The sequence below is a fragment of the Theropithecus gelada genome, chromosome 7b (genome assembly GCF_003255815.1).
Source record: "Theropithecus gelada isolate Dixy chromosome 7b, Tgel_1.0, whole genome shotgun sequence".
In the NCBI taxonomy this organism is placed as follows: domain Eukaryota; kingdom Metazoa; phylum Chordata; class Mammalia; order Primates; family Cercopithecidae; genus Theropithecus; species Theropithecus gelada.
Window position 1 is genome coordinate 92,011,009 of NC_037675.1, and position 19,498 is coordinate 92,030,506.

At 48.2% G+C, this 19,498-nt stretch overlaps 1 protein-coding gene across 3 annotated transcripts in view; it reads right to left on the minus strand.

The window, feature by feature from the left end:
- TTC7B (tetratricopeptide repeat domain 7B) overlaps positions 1–19,498 on the minus strand; it is a 274,767-nt gene that overhangs the window by 68,424 nt on the left and 186,845 nt on the right. For all 3 annotated transcript variants that reach the window (XM_025392642.1, XM_025392641.1, XM_025392640.1), the window contains exons 16-17: positions 10,864–10,980; positions 3,643–3,740 (exon numbers count right to left, since the gene is read on the minus strand). In XM_025392642.1, the coding sequence (XP_025248427.1) occupies positions 3,643–3,740; positions 10,864–10,980 (215 nt within the window). The remainder of the gene's footprint in view (positions 1–3,642; positions 3,741–10,863; positions 10,981–19,498) is intronic.

A 19,498-nucleotide genomic window follows, 5' to 3' on the forward strand; every position in this document is an offset into this window, starting at 1 on the left:
GATCAAATGAGAATGCTGATTACTAAAACTCACTGGTGGGTAATGGGAATATTAGTATCTCTGTTCTGGCATATTAGAAATTTTTCCATAATAGAAATTTAAAAACAGAAAAAGAAAATAAATTTAGTTCTGGGGGAAAACAAAAAACAAAACAAAACAGATCCAAGAGGACTTGAGGCCTCACAGAGGAATCTGCCTGCACAGTGGGTGATCCTGGGCCTGTGCCCCAGGGTTGGCAGGATCTCGACAGCGGAAGTTCACTGTGGCTGTGGCTGTGCACCTTCACGGATGCTAACACCGCAAGGCTCTGCTTGTGTCGGACGCCTGTGCCCTTTAAAAGGGATTTAGAAAAGCAGTGAAGTGTTGGGCATGGTGCTGATGAGCTGCCACCCGCCAGGGCTGGGTTCTCCCAGGCCACATTTGATCTCAGGGTCACTTCTGTTTCACTGGGAACCATTCTGACCTCGGATAAGGTCCTTTTCTCTTTTCCTCTATAGCCCAGTTGCTTTTCTAGATGGGCAGTGCTGCAGTGGATATTCAAAATTAGCCAGGCTCCTTTAGCACATGAAAACTGTTCAAAGGCAAAGGGAGGAAAAATGACTGTGGTCATGCTGGATGGATAAGAATCCAGAAAGTAAAATCCATGTGTCATGGAATACTATATGACTGTAAAAAAGAATAAGGAAATTCTCCACGGATGGATATGGAGGCATCTTCAGATATGCTGTGAAGTGCAAAATGGCAGGTGCTCAAAAGCATATATAGTGTGTGATCGTTTATGTAAAGGGGCAGGGGAAATGATATATATGCTTGTTTGCATGAAAAAATACTGGAAGCGTAAACAAAAAGCTAATAAATACGGTTGTCTTTAGGAACAAATAAGATGGACGGGCAGGGAAGGAAGCCAAACTTCTCTACAGCACCTTGTGAATTAGTTTTTGGCTTTTGAATTATGTAAATGCATTTCCTCTTCAAATCAAATCAAGGTGAGGGAAATAAAAAATCTGTGGGTGGTTCGCAAGGCGGGCTCTCCACACAGGTGTGTGAATGAGAGCATCTGCCCATTCTGTGACTGCACCATGAGCTGAACCACATGCAGTTGGGCTCTATTAATCAAGGTGGAGGCATTTTTCCCCATTTTAAAGCAAGCCTTCCCAATGTGTAAGTTTCTTTGATTTACATTGTCATTTCAGAATGTTTTACCCTTGTTTACAAATGATAAGGCCTCCTAAAATGGCCTTCCATTTTTCTAATTCCCTGATCTCTTGGTTAAATTGCTGGCGTGCAAATCAGTATTTTGCAGCTGCCTGGTTGGGTGGGGGGCGGTGTAGGGTGGTGGCAGGAGTCTCAGAGGGACTCTCGTGGATGACTCGACAATGAAACCATCTGTGGCAGTGCCTGAGAGGCTGTGGCTTCCCCCTGTTGTTGAGGAAGGGCATAGGAGCCCACGGTCCTGACTCCAAACACCTAGGCTCTCCGGAAATGAATGGTGGCCCACCCGAGAGACTGGCTGCATCAGTACCAATAAGCAGAGGGGGAGGAGGAAGACCCGGGGGCCAGGCCCAACCCAGGGCAGTGACACCCCAGACTGTGTCACACAGGCACATCTTCCCTAAACACCGTGGCATCTGAGAAAGCTAAATCTGAAGAGAGAGACTCTCAGGCACACTAGGGGAAATGTCCCAAGGGGCAACGGGAAGAATGAATAACAAGGACCTCATTTATTTTCTGACCCTATCTGTTCTCAATGTGATGTGGCATTAAAGTCTCGGGACTTTCAGGGAAATTAAGGTCCAGGCCAGCTGGAAGGAAAGGGGGTTCTCACAGGCTACTCAGGAGGGAGAAATGCGGGGAGACAGCGCTGGGTAGCCACAGCAGCTGTTTTGAATCAGCCGAAATTGCTGCTGGTGCTATAGTGAGTTTCACTTCCTCTGATTCCCTGTGTCTGAGCCTCACCTTGCAGTGGCTAGTCCTGACAGCCTGACCTCTTTCCTACAATGACAGGGCCTAGACAGGTGCCTCAGCAGGAGCTGGGATGAGGCAGAACTCTGCTGTGCTGTTCCAGCCAGGGTCTCTGCCTGGTGTGCAGTCTAAGCCCACCAACGACCGCTGACCTGTCTGGAGAGTGGTGAGGCCACTCCAGGGGGTGAGTTTCTCCATGGCTCAGTCCACATTTTAAGCAGCAGCTGCAAGCCAGATTAAACTGCACCAATTTACGATTTGTGCCGCTTCTAGCACCCAAAAATCTTTTGACCCAGGAGCCGCAGGACCTATGGATCTGATTTCTCAAGCTGACTTTAAATTTGGTAGAAGGGAGCCGAGGGCAGATATGCAGTCTGCAAGGCAGCTGTGGGGGTGGGCCTGGCTTGAGCATCACATCTGGCTCCCGAAGGCCCTATCGTTGTTAGCCCACCTGGATAGGTTTTTCCAGGGGACAAGCCCTGGCAGTGCAGGACTCAGAGCTGCTCTCGGGCTTTCTTTGGAAAGGTTCTGGCAGGAGCTGGGATGTGGCACAAGGACAAAAAAACAACCTCGTGGTCCCTTTCATGCAGCCAGCCCATAAAAGACCAGGCATACCCAGATAGAGATGAAGCCATACACGGTCCCCTGTGGGTGGGGGAGAAGGAACAGGAGCAGGGTCCAAATGATGCTCTAGAATGATTTTTGAGGCTCAAAGAAGAGCAGGTCTATGTGTTTTGTGGGTCTGTCAAGTCACCCAGGTTACCACGGAATCGTTGGTACAGGTTGGGCGTCCCTAATCTGAAAATCCAAAATCTGAAATGCTCTAAAATCCAGGCGTTTCTGAGTGCTGATACAACACAAGTGGAAAATTCTGCACCTGACTTCACGTGATGGGCCACAGTCAAAATGCAGTCAAAACTTTGTCTCATGAACAAAATTCTTTAAAATATTGTATAAAATTGCCTAAAATTAGGCTCTGTGTATAGGTGTATATGAAACAGAAATGGACTTTGTGTTTAGACTTGGGTGCAATCCCAGGATATCTCATTATGCCTATGTAAATATTCCCGAACCCAACACACTTCTGGTCCTGGGCATCTCAGGTAAGGGACACTTCACCTGGGTCACCGTTGTGGGGTCTACGCAGGTGGACTCACTCCCCTGTACTCAGGCGAATGTGGAACACACACACAACGAGGTGTGCAGATTTGCTCATAGGCAGGAAGTGCCTCGGGCCTCTGCATGGGGACAGTGGAACCCACCTGCCACCCTGTGGGGTCTTGTGCTGGGTGTATGTGTGTTTATATGTGCAACTGATTAGAAAGCGAACCTTGCTTTCAGCGAGGTCTGAAACCCAAAGCGAGAGGGAGACACAGGGAAGCAGAGGGGAAACCTGATGGGGACAGAAACCACCTCATTTTAGTTTCAAACTTTAAGTTCCAAGAGCAAAGGGGGAAACCGATTTCAAAGCACTGGGCTGGGCAAACCATACGATTGGCCCCACCGAGAACAAACACTTGAGAAAGATACTGGAGAAATGCACCTCGATTGAGTGTTTAAACCATTTGTGCGAGAAATTTTTCCAACCTCAACCCGATCAGTCTCATCCCATGTCACTGGGTCCCAGGCCCCCACATTCTCCATGACACCATTTCGTCCCCTCTGGCTTTTTATTCTCACCTGTCTCGGGATCGCTGAAGTCTGGCAAAGTAATTGTATTAAGCTGTCGTCTGTCAGCAATGGTTCTATCTAAGAGGCTGCTCCCACGTCCAGAATCACTGCAAAACACAGCTACAAATGTCAGTCACCTGCAAGGTGGGAGGAGGGAAGGAAAGAGAGGCAACCTGTACCGACTCCTGAAGGCCAGTGAATACCTTCTGTGCAGTTTTTACGTTCTTCAGCATCTTTCCTATGAAGGAGGCATCCTGCTTCCTGGCTCGGCCTGGGCTGGGATTCCTTTCAGTGTTCACTATCACAAACAGGGCATAAACCACACCCACAGACCCTGGCTAATTTTGGCCTCTTTTGTGTCATTAGAAGACACAAAAATGAAAACTTCAAACTTTGTTTTCCATCCACCTTACAGGGGGAAACTGATTGGCATTAGCAACCTTAGAAAGTGAAGTCTCAGCAAGTGAGTCCATGAACACGTCATCCATGAAGAGCTGTCTTCATGAACCAACACTCCACACTCGTGCTTCTAAACCCAGGCTGCATGTGAAAATCACCCAGGACATCTCTAAACAACAGACACCTAGGTCCCACTGTGGACTGAACAAATCAAAACTCCTGGCTGGTCGACATTTTTCACAGCTCCTCAGATGGTTCTAAGGTGCAACTGCTGGATTCAAGGACCCCCGACCCCCCTTTCTGACTGTGATCGCAGTCATGTGCTCCTCAGGGTCCCCAGAATGTAGGCCTTCGTGCTACATCGTGTGGTTAACTTTCCTGCCGGTGTACCAGCCCTGTCTAGTGTTCCTAAGCTGGAGAAAGCCAGCTGCTAGGGATATGCAGGGACTGGGAGAGAACATGGCAGGGTTTTGGTGGCAGCCTCCATAACACCACTCCTACCAGCTTCCTGCACTGCCCATCTCTACTGAGTCCCCTCTCCAGCTTGCGTCTACAAAACAGGCTTGGCATTGTTCACCTGGTAATGCCACACGGGAGACCACAGCGGGCCTAACTGGGAAACGGTTAAGGGATCTCAGCCAATATGGATTTCTTTTTTTAAATTCTGGGAAGCTTATAGGTAAACACTATTGCTTTTTTCCTGTATCATGATATCCTATCAAAGCAGCTCCAAAAAGAATCACATCTGTCTCTTGAAGTTTGAATCTTCAATGCTTTTCTTTGAATCTATTTTCTTTTCCAATCTGGGGGCTTTAAGAGTGATTTTTTGTTGTGAAGAAGTTCAGATTCTACAATAAAGGGACACAATTTCCTTCCTTTATGCAGCTGTTGCTAAAGCAGTACAAACAAGATTTGGCATGAAACTTAATACAGTTTACAGGCTGCAATTTCCACATCCAGCGATTTCTCTAACTACATTAGAGAAATCCACAGGAAGCAGAAGGAAACTTCCTTCAGGACAGACTGTTTGTCAGCCTATACTTATTACATCATCTCAGACATGTTTTTCGGAAACTGCTCTTTTAATTGCTTCCATAACTGAGAAACAATACATGTCTCCGAACAGAAGACAACATAAAAGTACACGCACATTTCCATTCATCACAACACTGACTGAGTATTTCTAGCGCAGGTCTGTCCAGGCAGCATTTTTCACATAAATGCTCCTAAGTGCAAATTATCTGAATATTGCAACGGCAATCCACTTAGGAGTTTTTCAGAAGATCTGTCTCAAAATACAGTGAAATGATGACATATTATTCACCACCTTGGGGATTCCAAGACACGCGATGAGGTACTGGCATTGCAAAGGATGGATTTGCCTGGGTTTCTGGGGGTCCAAATCTGAGGTTTGTTTCAGACATTCTCATCTTCCAGGCTTCCTATCTCACCATGTTTCGGTGCTGTCACTAATGAGGAGGTCACTTTGGGCGAAAGGCAGCTTTCCCTGTGCCTCACGGACTTCCCTGATCAGATGAAGATAAGGATTGTTGTCCTCCACAGAACTGTGTGAGGATGGCATAAGGTCATATAGATGGAGCATTGTGAAGACTTACAACTTTTAGGTACATGCCAGGTGTGTATACACCCACATACCTACAACACACATCTGAGGTTAATACGGCCAGTCAATTCCTGCAGCCAACTTATCCCTAGGCTTCTGGTGCAATTGTAGGAGGTACGGGGAAGCCGAGTTAAAATGTTAGAAACCCCAAACAAAACCATCATCTGAATTTTGAACCTCACCCCCTGACAATGGCACAGGATCCACATTCCCTCCACCAGCTGGGAAACGGCATTCAGTTACATCCTTAGTGTGTCTGCCTTAGTTCCCTCTGAACACAGTGTGTGCGCAACAATCCACTATTCAACATAGAGACGCTTTTGTTTCCACATTGAATGTTTTCTCTCTAAAAATAATTAGGGCTGGGCACAGTGGTTCACGCCTGTAACCTCAGCACTTTGGGAGGCTGAGACAGGAGGATGGCTTGAGCTCAGGAGTTCAAGATCAGCCTGGGCAACATAGCAAGACTTCATCTTTACTAAAAATAAAAAAATAATTCAGGCGTGGTGGTGTGCACCTGTGACCCCAGCTATCTGAGAGGCTGAGGCAAGAGGATGGCTTGAGCCTGGGAGACAGACCGCAGTGAGCTATGATCATGCCACGGCACTTCAGCCTGGGCGACAGAGCAAGACTGTCTCAAAAAAAATTAAAAGTAAAAAAAAATAAAAATTAAAAATAATTAGGTATTTGTGACCGATTAAGAATTTTACTGAATGCTTGAAGCAATTTTTAGTTCTTCATTTACATGGTACAGAGTCTTCACCAATCAAGATTTGCATTTGACCCCTAGAATACTGGACAAGGGGCAAGGAGAGGCCTTGAGCAGTCCTGAGTCTCCCTAACTTGCTCGCTCTGGCCAGTCTCTCAGGCAAGCTGGAAAGTCACCTTCCTCTCTCCCTCTGCGACACATCTGCTCGGGCACTTCTGTGAACCACCCATTTCCTCCTCATGGCCCAGTCACCTCGCCTCTTCTCTGCCAGGCCCTCAGGCTGCCAGGAGCACTTCCCAAGGAAGGAGGCAGGAAGGGAGAGAAAACCACTCCTGGTGAGTGCTGGTAGTGGAGGGAGAGGAAATGGGAAGGACCTCAAATCCAGAGTATGTAAGTAGGGGATGCCCACATGTGTAGATGCACACATACAGGGACTTCTATTCCCTATAACCACTGAATTGTAATGAGAGTTAAAGTTATACTGGCCATTAGAAGCCTCTCTTGGAAATCCTCTATCTTCCACAGCCACACAGAGGTTAAACACAAGAGGCTTGGTGGTGGTGGGGTGGGCTCGGAGTCAGAACGCTGGAGCTCTTGTCTCAGCTGAGCCTCTTCCCAACTCCTGGAATAGTGCCTGGCACACAGTAAATACTGCACCTAAAAGAAGGGCCTCGGCTAGGGAACCAGAACAGGGGCAGATCGGGGAGGAACTTCTGTTTTTGGAGGCCTGGATTATAAGAGTCAAGGTAAGTTCCCAATATCCCAGAGCCTCAATTGTCTCATCAGTAAAATGGGTATGAGATCATATGACTTTTGCCCATTTTATGGGGCTGCTTCAAAGATGGAATGAGGATATGCTTTATAAAAAGAAAAGCTCCACCCAAATGCTGGTGACTGTAAGGATGAAATGGGATCTCTGACTCCTAACTGAGGTTAGAGCAAAAAAATGTGAATGTGAGTATATGTGTGTTTAAATGCTGTTTGTTGGCAAGTAACTGAAACAGGACTTTGAATCATCTGCAGATGTCACCGCATGGGTACATGACGGAGATGGGTCTAGTAGCAGTGACAAGAGGGGAAAAGAAGTGGTTAACAATAAAAAATGAAAAGAAACTGGTTGTCAGCTCAAGAAAGGCAGCATGCTAGTGTGGAGAGAGCTTTGATGTTAGGCCTGGGGCTGAATCACTGTTCTGCTACATATTCAATTGGAAAAACTTAGGCGAGTTATTCAGCCACTTTTATCTTCAATTTTATTTTCTGTAAAATGGAAGTAATGGTAGCTATCTTGCAAGGCTAATGTAGGGATTGAAGATAACACATCAATGGCCTAGTACAGTGCTGGCATGGAGAAGGTTCAAGAAACACGGTTATTACCATCCCTGGCTGAAATGCTCTGAGATTCAGTTCAGGGAGCCTGCTGGGACCTTCTGGTGAGATTCTAGTGAGAATTCACACTGTCTTGAGTGGCCAGGTCAACATGCACAAGGACTGAGGGAGCCTTACATTTCACCCAGGGAGAGGAGACAAAGCATGAGACAGATTTCTATCCCAACTGCAAGCAAAACTGCAGACCGAGGGAAATAGAATCCAGGCTTCTGAAATGACAAACACCTCGCCAAATGTAAGAGAATGCCACCCACCATTTTGCTCACAGCAAGAGACGCATCTCCAACTGCAGGTGGAACACTATTTGCAAGTTTTCCAACGCTCAGTTTAGCGACTAGCTCAGTGTAATTTTTTTCCCCCTCTTTAAGCAAAAGTTGGGAAGAGGGAATGGGTTGCTGAGAATACGAAGCTAGAAGCTAGGGTCTGTTCTCAATTTGGCCACTCACTCCCTGCTACTGCCCACATCTTCCCCGTCTCACTGCCCTGGAGGCCTGTGCAGAGCCTGGGGTGGATCTGGAAGGGGGTGGGGAAGACTGGGGAACTGGCAGGTTGAGCAGAGGGCTCAAAACAAACCCAGCATGCTCAGAAGCAAGGAAGCCGGGACGTCAGCACGGACCAGCTCCGGGGAGAAGCCAAATGCGGCCTGCCAAAATGCTTTCTGCTCAGTTTTCATTTTATTTTAAAGAAGGCATGATTCTTAGGTGCTTGTTCATGTGATTCTACCCTCCTCTAAATCCCTGTATGCCCTGATCCCAGCCTCTAGGCTGCTGGAGCCGCAGCGGCCCCACTCGGGAGCGCTGCAAGGTATGTGTCCCCCGAAAGACACAGCCCTTCCTTCAGGCTTTATTCTGTTGCCAGGGTCACCTCTTACTGAGCAGGCTGTGGGGGAAGACTGCATTTACACAATGATAAAGCCTACAGGAGAAACATTTATTTCTACCCCAGAGAAAATCAAGTTAAAAAACCAGACAGGACACTCCTTAATAAGGGGCTGCGCGATTCACCAGCCCTCCCTCAAGGCTTTGTGGGGAGCTGGAGGGGGAATTCTGAGTGACCGGTGGGGCCTCTACCGCCCACCCCATCCGCCAGTCCCCACCAGACACTGCCTGGAGCCAGGGTCCTCCCCACTCTGGCCCTGAAGGAACCTTCAGGAAACGGAGGAAGTATGGACACAGCCCAGGCATTTGGTTAAGTATTTTTAAAAAGCTTTCCAATTCTGCTATTTTTTTTCTCCTCACATTCAATATTCTTGGTTGCTAAGTGGGAGGGAATGTGGGGAGGTGGGAGAGGTGTGGGGAACTGAGGGGAAATTGGCAACACGAAGCTGATGGGTTTATTTTTTCATTTCTAAAGGGGGTACAGGCAAAGGAACGCGCTCCGGCGCCGAGGCAACCTGCCTGGGCAGCATCTCCCGCTAGCTGGTTCGGAGGCAGACTCCCCCAAATCCTGAACATTTCATAGGCCAGGAGTGGGGGCTTTCGGGGGAGATAAATGTGGACAGTTTCTATTTTTGCTCCCAGACTTAGAAATGTAGAATTTTTAAAAAATTAAAATGATCTTTATTTTGAGAACATATCCACAAAAGGGAAGAGGCCAGTCTCATGATTACCTGTCACCAAGCGAAGGGCGGGTGCGCCCGGCAGCACAGCGCCGCGCCATTCCTGTGCCTGCGAAGGGGACTCCCAGCTTGAATCGGGGGGACGGGGCGGGGGGACCTGGGGGTGCTTGGGGGAGGGCGGGGCAGGGGCTGGACAGCACATGGCTTTCCAGGCAGAGTTCTCTTCCTTCCAGGTACACAGCCCACAGGGCCTGGGGTCACAGGTCTGTCTGTCAGTTTCCAGGGGGTCCATCCCCTTAACAGGGCCCTGACTTTGAATATTTTTTTTAAACTGCAGAAACGTTTGTAAAGCAAAATCTCACAGGGAACCCCATCTCTGTTCTGCTGCTTCTGTAGCCCTCCCTCCCTGCTGGTGTCTGCAGACCACGGCCACCAGCCCACTGCCCACCTCACCCTTAGTACTCATTTACATTTTAGGTGACACGTTTTTAGGCCCCTGATTCTTAAAAGCATGATATCAGTTGCACAGGAAGGTAAAAAATACTCTGAGTGTATGAGCAGTTGTGTGAATTCACTTGAATCATTACATCCCTTCTCATTACATGACTTCCTTCACTTAGTAATCTAAACACATGCAAGGGAAAACTGTGCAAGACTTGGAAATGGGCAAATAGGTTATTGGGTGTCCGTCCGTGGAATGCGGGGGGTTGACCAGCAGACCTTCCTGGGGTTATCTGACTCTAAAGGGGCAGGCACCGTTGACTCACTTCCCATTGACTGAGCTACTTTACAGCTCTGTAGGGGTAGAAATTAACCTGCAGAAAACTGATAATAAGGCAAGTGAATTTTGTTTGTGGGGGAGAGACAACTGATGTTGTCACCCTGTAGTAAAGAACCCCAAACGATATCTTTCATCGTCTTACAGAATGCTGTTTTTGTATCTACTTGCAAATCATTCAGCATTCCTGCCTATGAGTATCTGTTCTTCAGACTCTTCTGTGAATAGGTCTTAACATTTTCCGGGTTCCTGCATGAGTTAATAAGGCAAATAAAATCTTTGACATGTGTGTATTTGATAGTTGTATGCGTCATGATTTTAACTTTTTCACAGTGATCTTTCATCAGGCTAATAGCCACTAGCATGCGGCCTGTTGTCTGTGCAGGTCTTTTAAATATTACTGCAGGAACCCCAGCTGGAACACAGAAGAGACTGGTCTGTACATAAATTACCAGAAAGATAAGACTTGTCAAAGGAGTTAGGTAAACGGGTGGTAGAGAGAAACTGGATAGAGATCCATTGTGAATTGAGCCCGGTGGGTCACTACGGCAGTGAAAGCAAAAGAAACCCAGGATCTGGAGGCTGCATCAGCCACTGGGACAACAGCACCTTAAATATGGAGTGTGAAGCTCCACTGCTATCATCTGCCACTTTTGGGGGCCTGGAGGTGCACAGGGGTGACAGAGTTAATGCCTGCTGAATGCCAATCAGAGAAGGCACTGATAGGCAGGGACCCATGCAAAAGCCACGCAAAGCAGGCCTTGCTGGCCTCTTACCTGGGGTTGGTGAGGTTGTAGCAGGATTTCCATATCTGCAGCATGTGCTTACAAGTCAGGAGTGCCTCGTCTGGGCCCCGGCAGAGTGACTGCAACTTCACTTTGGAAAACAGTAGTCTGCAGTGGGGAGACAAAGGGAGAAAACACTGCAACTCAAGCCACAGAGTCCCCATCCCAACAAGACAAGCGGTGGGCTTAGACCCAGAAGCAACTGTACTCATTTCAGAAACTATCCACATGTGTGGTCCAAGGAAAGCGGGATTCCAGAACTCCCGGCTCAAGGTGTTACTTTGCATAAGTCTCGCCACTAAGGCAAATGCAAGCACGATGTGACTATTTGTGGTCAGGCTGAAAGCATTAGCGTGGCCAATTTTATTCAGAACACAGGGAATTTACTAAAAGCATGCTTTTTAGAACCAAACCAATTTATTTATGAAACCTCAAAAACTCATTAAAAGAGAACTTGGTTTATTTACAGAATTACACAGGAGATATGACTCAGTTGATATACATATCTACAGATAACCCTCCACAATGATGCTCACCGTCCTGTGAGCTTCAAAAGCCTGAGCGGAAGTCCCATGAAGAAGGGCAGCCTCTGGCATAGGCCGTCAGCTCCTGCATCGTCCCATGCCTGCTACTGAGGGCCTAAGGCTCCTTCCGCAATCACCTAGGTCTCTCTTCCCTATTTTTTGTTACCATCAACTGCTCCACCCTCTGCCAAGACCTTCTGGGCACTAAGCTCAGAATGTTCTCTCTTTCGTGGCCCCTCAGGGTAATGCCATTTCCAGATTCTACTTATGTTTCTCTGCGGACATCAGCCTAGGTGCCTGTAGACATCAGCTCTCCTGGCCCTTGCACTTGTCGCCACTATCCTAGTAAAAGTCCCAGTACGAGCCCAGCTTCCTTCCTTGTGTTCTTCCTGTCCCCTGACTTACCCAGCTCTCACACATCTTATTATAAAGATCTCCAAAAATCATTCTTTCCCCCAAGATGGAGTCTCGCTCTGTCACTCAGGCTAGAGTGCAGTGGCATGATCTCGGCTCACTGCAACCTCTGCCTCCTGGGTTCAAGTGATGCTCCTGCCTCAGCCTCCTGAGTAGCTGGGATTACAGGTGCCCGCCACCACGTCTGGCTAATTTTTGTATTTTTAGTAGTGCTGGGATTATAGGTGTGAGCCAACGTGCCCAGTCCCCAGAAATCATTTTTGTTCCCACCTCCTTTTTTTTTTTTTTTTGAGGACGGAGTCTTGCTTGCAATCTTGGCTCACTGCAAGCTCTGCCTCCTGAGTTCATGCCATTCTCCTGCCTCAGCCTCCCCAGTAGCTGGGACTATAGGCACCCGCCACCACGCCCAGCTAATTTTTTTGTATTTTTAATAGAGATGGGGTTTCACCGTGTTAGCCAGGATAGTCTCGATCTCCTGACCTCGAGATCTGCCCGCCTCGGCCTCTCAAAGTGCTGGGATTCCAGGCGTGAGCCACCGCACCCCGCCTGTATCTTGTCCTTTAAGGCACTCCACCAACTAGCCACTCTTCTTTCACCATCTCATCCGACTGGACCCGTTACTTCTGCCAATACAGGCCAAATGCTACCTTTCTGGCACAACTCTATGGCTATACGTGCCACGTCCCCAATTGTAACTTTCACTCATGCACATCTTTCTTTAATTCTTCCCAAACCCAGCTAGAACCCCACTTAAATAAGTAAGTCTTCTGTCAATACGAGTTTTATCCCTTTATCTTCTCTACTCAGTATGTGCCATATTAGCTCATGTTTGCTGTTAATACTAAAAAGAAGAAAAAGAGAGGGAGGAGCTCCTGCTGACTGAAGGCATCCCATGTGCCAGACCTGTGTTTGGCACTTCACACGTGGTCATGTCCTTGGAAGAAGCTGTCAAGGCAGGTGGTGTCTAACACTCTTCAACAGAGAAGGAAACCGAAGCTCTGGTGCCCTTTGGTTGTTTTCTGGATGTGATTTTCTCCCTGAGGACAAGAGCCCTGACATCTCTCTCTGCCTCTCTGTAGCCTCAGCTCCAGTACCAAGAACTGTGCTCTGAATTCATGGGGCCTTAAATCAGCATTTACTCACCGACTACTTTTTCTATAAACCACAGAAGATAAAGCAAGGTGTTTTAGAGATTTCAGTTAGACATCCAGGAGAATTCCTTCACCCTGCATGATGTGAGGTCCTCATTCAAAGGTACCTTAGAGGAGGAAAGTCTCTTTTTCATGTGTGAGAGGTGGAATGAAAGTGGTCCTAACCCATCACTGCCCAAGTTCGGGATAAGTTCACACCAAGCACCCCCAGCACCCCCTCCAAATGGAAGTCCAGGGCGGTGTGGTGCTCCCAGTGGGTCCAGGGCTGCGGCCTCCCCATGCCTGGGCTTGCAGAAGCCTGGAATGATGGGATGAGGGCCAGGTAAAGGGAGGGATGTAGTCCCTGATCTACAAGCAGGTGGGCATGAAGAGCGAGGCCAGATGTGAGAACAGGGCTCAGCTTCTGCTCAAAAACCTCTCAAGAAGCGGAAATGCTTTGGAAGCCTTACCAAGACTGCCTAAATGGGATGGCAGGCGCTCAGGGTGCCTCTGGGGGGATTTAAAGACACCAGAAGCTGACTCCTGCTGAAGCCTGCCCGAGTCCAGAACATGATGGGAGTACTTTTCCACCAGAATCTCCCACCAAACTGGGGTCAACTAAGAGAGTTGACAAAGGAAGGAGAAACTGCCAAATAGGTCACCATTGGGTAGCGAGGGTGAGGAGTGGTTGCCAAGCAATTGCGGCAAGGGGAGGCCCCACGGAGGACTGTGGGGGGTCCAGGAAGCCGTGCACGTGCTGCACAGGCTGGAGCTCTCTGGGGGCCATGCCAAGAACTCTTCTCCAAGGGCACCTGCCTCCCAGAAGAGGTGCCTGCCCCACAGCAGGCAGCGGGGTGCCTCTAACAGCAAAGAACTGTGATTCCTTTAACTGTACCCAAAGGAGAGAATGCCAGAGTGCGTCTCTAAGCCTCAGCTTGGGGGAACAGTTTTGAGCAAGCCTTCTTGGCTGGAAAAAGAACTTCTAATTAACATAAAATAACAGCTTTCAAACACTTGACTCAGGAGTGGAAAAGGTGTGGGCTTGGATTTCAGAGAACCAGACAGGAAGGACAATGGTAGAGTGGCTGAGCACAAACGATGGGAAAAAGCACTTGGAAGACCTCTCAAGAGGAACAGCATGAAGAGAGGCTGGCAGAGAAAAAGAGCCAGGGACACAGCAGGGACAAAGAGGAAAGCCTGCAGCTGCTGCCCAGGTACGGCTGGGATGATGGGCAGAGGCCACGTGGATTTGGCCAGGATGATGGGCAGAGGCCACGCGGGTTCGGCCGGGATGATGGGCAGAGGCCACGTGGGTTCAGCTGGGACAATGGGCAGAGGCCACAAGGGTACGGCCGGGACAATGGGCAGAAGCCACATGGGTATGGCCGGGACAATGGGCAGAAGCCACATGGGTTTGGCCGGGACAATGGGCAGAAGCCACGAGGGTACAGCCGGAATGAGTGGCAGAAGCCACACAATTGTAGTCAGTACAATGGGCAGAGGCCACACGGGTACGGCCGGGACAATGGGCAGAGGCCACACGGGTACGGCCGGGACAATGGGCAGAAGCCACACAATTGTAGTCAGTACAATGGGCAGAAGCCACGCAGGTATGCCCAGGACAGTGGACAGAAACACCTGCCCCGCCCGTCGCCAACACTCCCTGGGATGCCCAAGGGAAAGCAGGAACAGAAGTTGCCGCCTTTCCATCATTTCCCCAAACCTCAGCTTGTTTACAAGATACAAAACAATACTGAAAACAGAAGCAGTGATGCTCATCATCCTATTTGCCAAACCTGCTTACACACTTCAAGACTGTTCAAAAACATCTGGCTGGGTATATGTTACATTAGCACAGAAAGGAAGAGTACACAAACAATGGTCAGCATTCATTTGCTGTGGCTGACACCCAAAGATATAGATTCAATGTGCTGAGGAAACCCTGAGGCAAAAAGAAAGTTACGGAAAAACTTGCGAAAAGTTAACATTTAATACATTTCAATATGTCTAACTGTCAACATGATGAAGAGGGCAGAGGAGACGAGGGTGAGACTCTGAGCTAGCCACACAAGTTCATGCATTTAATTTTTTTTTTTTTTTTTTTTTTTTTTGAGACAGAGTCCCGCTCCGTTGCCCAGGCTGGAGTGCAGTGGTGTCATCTTGGCTCACAGTCAACCTCCACCTCCTGGGTTCAAGCGATTCTCCTGCCTCAGCCTCCCAAATAGGTGGGACCACAGGCACATGCCATCACACCTGGCCAATTTTTGTATTTTTAGTAGAGACAGGGTTTTGCCATGTTGGCCAGGCTGGCCTTGAACTCCTGACCTCAAGTGATCCACCTGTCTTGGCCTCCCAAAGTGCTGGGATTACAGGCGTGAGCCACCGTGCCCAGCTATGAATCTAATTTAAAATATATATATATTAGCCAGGCATGGTGGCTCACGCCTGTAACCCCAGCAGTTTGGGAGGCTGAGACAGGTGGATCACTTGAGCTCAGAAGTTCAAGACCAGCCTGGGCAACATGGTGAAATCCTGTCTCTACAAAAAATATAAAAATTAACTAGTCATGGTAGTGTGCACCTGTAATCCCAGGTACTCAGGAGGCTGAGGTGGGAGGATTGCTTGAGCCCTGGAAGTGAAGGCTACAGTGAGCTGAGATCATGCCACTACACCACTCTAGCCTGGGTGAAAGAGTAAGACCCTGTCCCCCTCCCCCCAAAAGAATATTTTGTTCATAGACTCATTGAAAACTTATAGAAAATTAATGAAGGAAAGAAGAACCTTGCTAAAGTACCAATCAGATCTCATTACTGATGACCCAAATCTAGCATCTCATACAATGCCTTTGCTGTCTGGCTCCTGTCCACCCACATGCTTAGCTACCAAAGGATTTGTTCATTGCCCATCACCTACGCTCCCACTCGAGCTGTGGTCAACTTCCCCCACGTGTCACTCTCCTCCATGACCCTGGCTGTTTGCACGTGCTGTTCCCTCTGTTTGGAATACCCTTTCCATCCATTTCTGCCTTTTAAGCATCTATTCATCCTTCAAGATTCAGGTCAACTAGAAACCCCTCACTGAAGCCAGACTTAAATAATAGGAGTTAAACCTTCCAAATGGAAACATAACTATAAAAAACACAAGAGCTCACAACTGTGAAATCATAAGCTACAAGCCAGGCAGCTTCTGCTTCGAAGACAAGCAAAATAATAACAATAATAACAGCAGCTGCCAGATACTTTAAATATTTAATTCCAGATTCTGAACGACAACCTGCAAATGAGGCTGAGTTAAGTAATTTGCTCAAATTAACACCACTAGTGATTGGTAGGATAGAAATTTAAACCCAAATCCATGTGAATAAGAAACAGAGAAGGATGACTGAAAATCCAACCATACTACTGGCACTAATGAAAACACAGGACATTTTCTCATCCATTGCCAAATATTTAAAACTCTAAAATGTGCAAACTCTGTGCTGGCTATGTTGAATACAAAGTGGTATTACATACATTCCCTAGCTTACAAAAAACTTACAATCCAATTGGAGAAAAAGACCTGACCACTACTATTGGGCAGGACTTCTAGTTTTGGGCCACATGATGCCCTGAAACTTGAGTAGGGCTACAGGTGAGCAGGCGTTTGGGCTACCAGGTGTTGCTTCTGGGATCTTTCATACATAGTTCTTTAAAGAACAATCACATTTGGCTGGGCGCAGCGGCTCACGCCTGTCATCCCAGCACTTTGGGAGGCCAAAGCAGGCAGATCACTTGAGGTCAGGCGTTTGAGACCATCCTGGTCAACATGGTGAAACCCCGTCTCTACTAAGAATACAAAAATTAGCTGGGTGTGGTGGCGCACACCTGTAGACCCAGCTACTCTGGAGGATGAGGCAGGAGAATCGTTTGGACCCAGGAGGCAGAGGTTGCAGTGAGCCAAGATTGCGCCACTGCACTCCAGCCTGAGCGGCAGAGACTCACTCTGTCTCAAACAACAAAACAAAAACAAAACAAAACAAAAACCCAATCGTGTGTGTATGTGTGCACATGCATGTGTCTGTGTGCATGTGTGTCTGTGTGTTCATGCACATGTGTGTGTCTGTATGTGTGTGCATGCATCTATGTGTGTGCACATGCATGTCTGTGTGCGTGTGCATGCATCTCTGTGTGTGCACGTGCACATGCCTGTGTGCGTGTGCATGTGTCTGTGTGCGTGTGCATGTGCACATGCGCGTCCGTGTGTGTGTGTGCACACTTGTGCGTGTGTGTGTTTTGTGACTTGTCTTTCATCCAAAAGTCTGGTGCATATAAAATCTAGTTGTTTGAAGGACCTCATTAATCAAAGTTTACTTTTCATTAAAACACATAGAAATACTATTTTACTGTACTTCTGGAATATTTTAAGAATCTCAAGATAACTCTTGAAATAATAACTATGTTTGGCTAGGGTAGGGCTTAGAAAGAAGACACAACTGCCCCTGAGGAAGCTCTGGGGCACGCGGCATCATCGTGACTTTCCATTGTTCACCTCAGGAAATGAGTCAGAGCAGCACTGGTCAGGGCCAGGCTCAATGTCTCAAACCATTCCCTAGGAAGACTTCGCTGACTCCCTGGAAACTGCTCCCAACCACTGGACTCGCACCTCTAGTAGCTCACACCCTAGTTTAGTTTTAGCCTTGGCCCTTCCCCAGTGAGTCCCAGACTTGGGCAGGGGCCAAAGATAAAGTGAAAAGGGCAGATATTTCTGAATTCTGAGCTGTATGAAGAACTCTCGATGAAAATAAATTAGAGAAGTTCAGACAAATACTGAAGTAACAATTCCCTCCCATCTTCTAGAAACATGCATATTAATATACAAAACCTTCACTAATTAGGTGATCCGTGAATGCTGCAGTCTCAGGAACCACGTTAGAGGTAAAATCACAGGAACCTTGAACATTTCGTATCTCGTGCTGATCTGTGTTTGTGAGCTCCTGGGCTCTGCATGCCGGGGACCTGCTCTTTGTCTGTTTGTCTACTGAATGTAGGCAGGAATGCAAAATGGCTGTGCAGAAAAGCATGCGAGATCTGCCCAAGTGGGGCAGCGGCTGAGGGGGCCCTGGATACCTTCCCCATCTCTTGCTGCCTCCTGGGAGCCTATCCAGATAGGGAGCTGTAGCGGGGCTGGCTGTCAAACCTCTCCGAAGGAAAGTGAGCATCTATCACCAGGTAAGAGAAATAACGGACCAGGCTGAGGGGGGCAGGGGGCAAGTATGTTGAAATTTTAATTTGAGAAGGTGTTTGACAACTGGCCGATCAGAATGGTAAGAGAAGTCAAAAGAGATGTGCCAGTAGCACGTGGTGACCGGGAGAAGGCAGATGGGAATGTGAAACCAGAGAACTCGGCTGGGAACAGAGAGTCTGAGATCAGCCCAGTGCTGCCCAGGGAGAGGGATGTCATCGAATCCATCGACCCAGGCCCTCGGCAGGGAGGAGGGATTCCTTTCAGGTTGCCGTGTGGCTGGAAGGAAACTGACCACGATTCATTTTCACCACCATTTCTGAGGGCCCACCGTAGGCTGCTCTTGGAGCCACTGCTCTCCTGGCTGGGTTTCCAAAGCACCCCAATCCCAGAAGGTGTTCCGTCTCTGCAAAGAGCAGCCTCTGGTCCCAGGCTGAGTCACTGTCACTGAAAATCAATGCTGTCACTGGCCTGACCTCCGCCAGGTGGGCCAATGATGCTGGGATGACAGCTGTGCATGTCCTGGAGCTGGGAGGCCTCAAACCCCCCCAAGGCCCCTCTGGCAACAGCTGGAAGGGATGAGAAAGGATGGAAGAGTTCATGTGACCATTCCCACTAGATACCGAATACTGCATGGGGCCTCCCAAAGTGCACATCCTCAATAATGTCACGTGAATCATCAAATTCCTGAACGGTTACACAGGAAATATACAATCCTTAGATCATCTAGCTTAACCAATTGCTGCACTGATGTGCTATTCACTGGGGTTCATCAGAAAACACATAGATGTTTCCAATTAATCCAAAGCTGGAAAGGCCTTGGGTCCAATAACACTTTGCCACTCAGAGTGTGTCCGGGGCAGGCAGCCTCAGAATCCCCCGGGAGCTTGCAAGACATAGAAGAATCTCCAGGTTCTCCCCTCACCTTAGACCCACTGAGTCAGAATCTGCATGTAACCAGATCACCAGGGGATTCCTGTGCAAATTTAAGATCAGTGACGAAGCACCACTCTCGTTCATAACTCTCCATCCTAACCTGCCATGGTCTGATTTTAAAAAGAAAAAAGACTTGCCAGGGAAGAGTTCTCACAATCCCCGCACTTAAGAAATTCTGGGCTCATTTCATTCCAAGAAGAACTGGGGGAGCATGTCTTGGAAGACATTTTTCAGGATGATTTTGCTCTTAAATTCGGTGGGAATTCTGAACAACCATTTACGTTAAGCCCCCAAAGGAAGGCCAGCCCTGCCCGTGTCTTGAACAGAATGCCTCCTTCCTTCTGAAGGGGTCCCCTGGATCACATTCGGAAGGTGCTATCGCCCTGCCCGGGTCCTCCACAT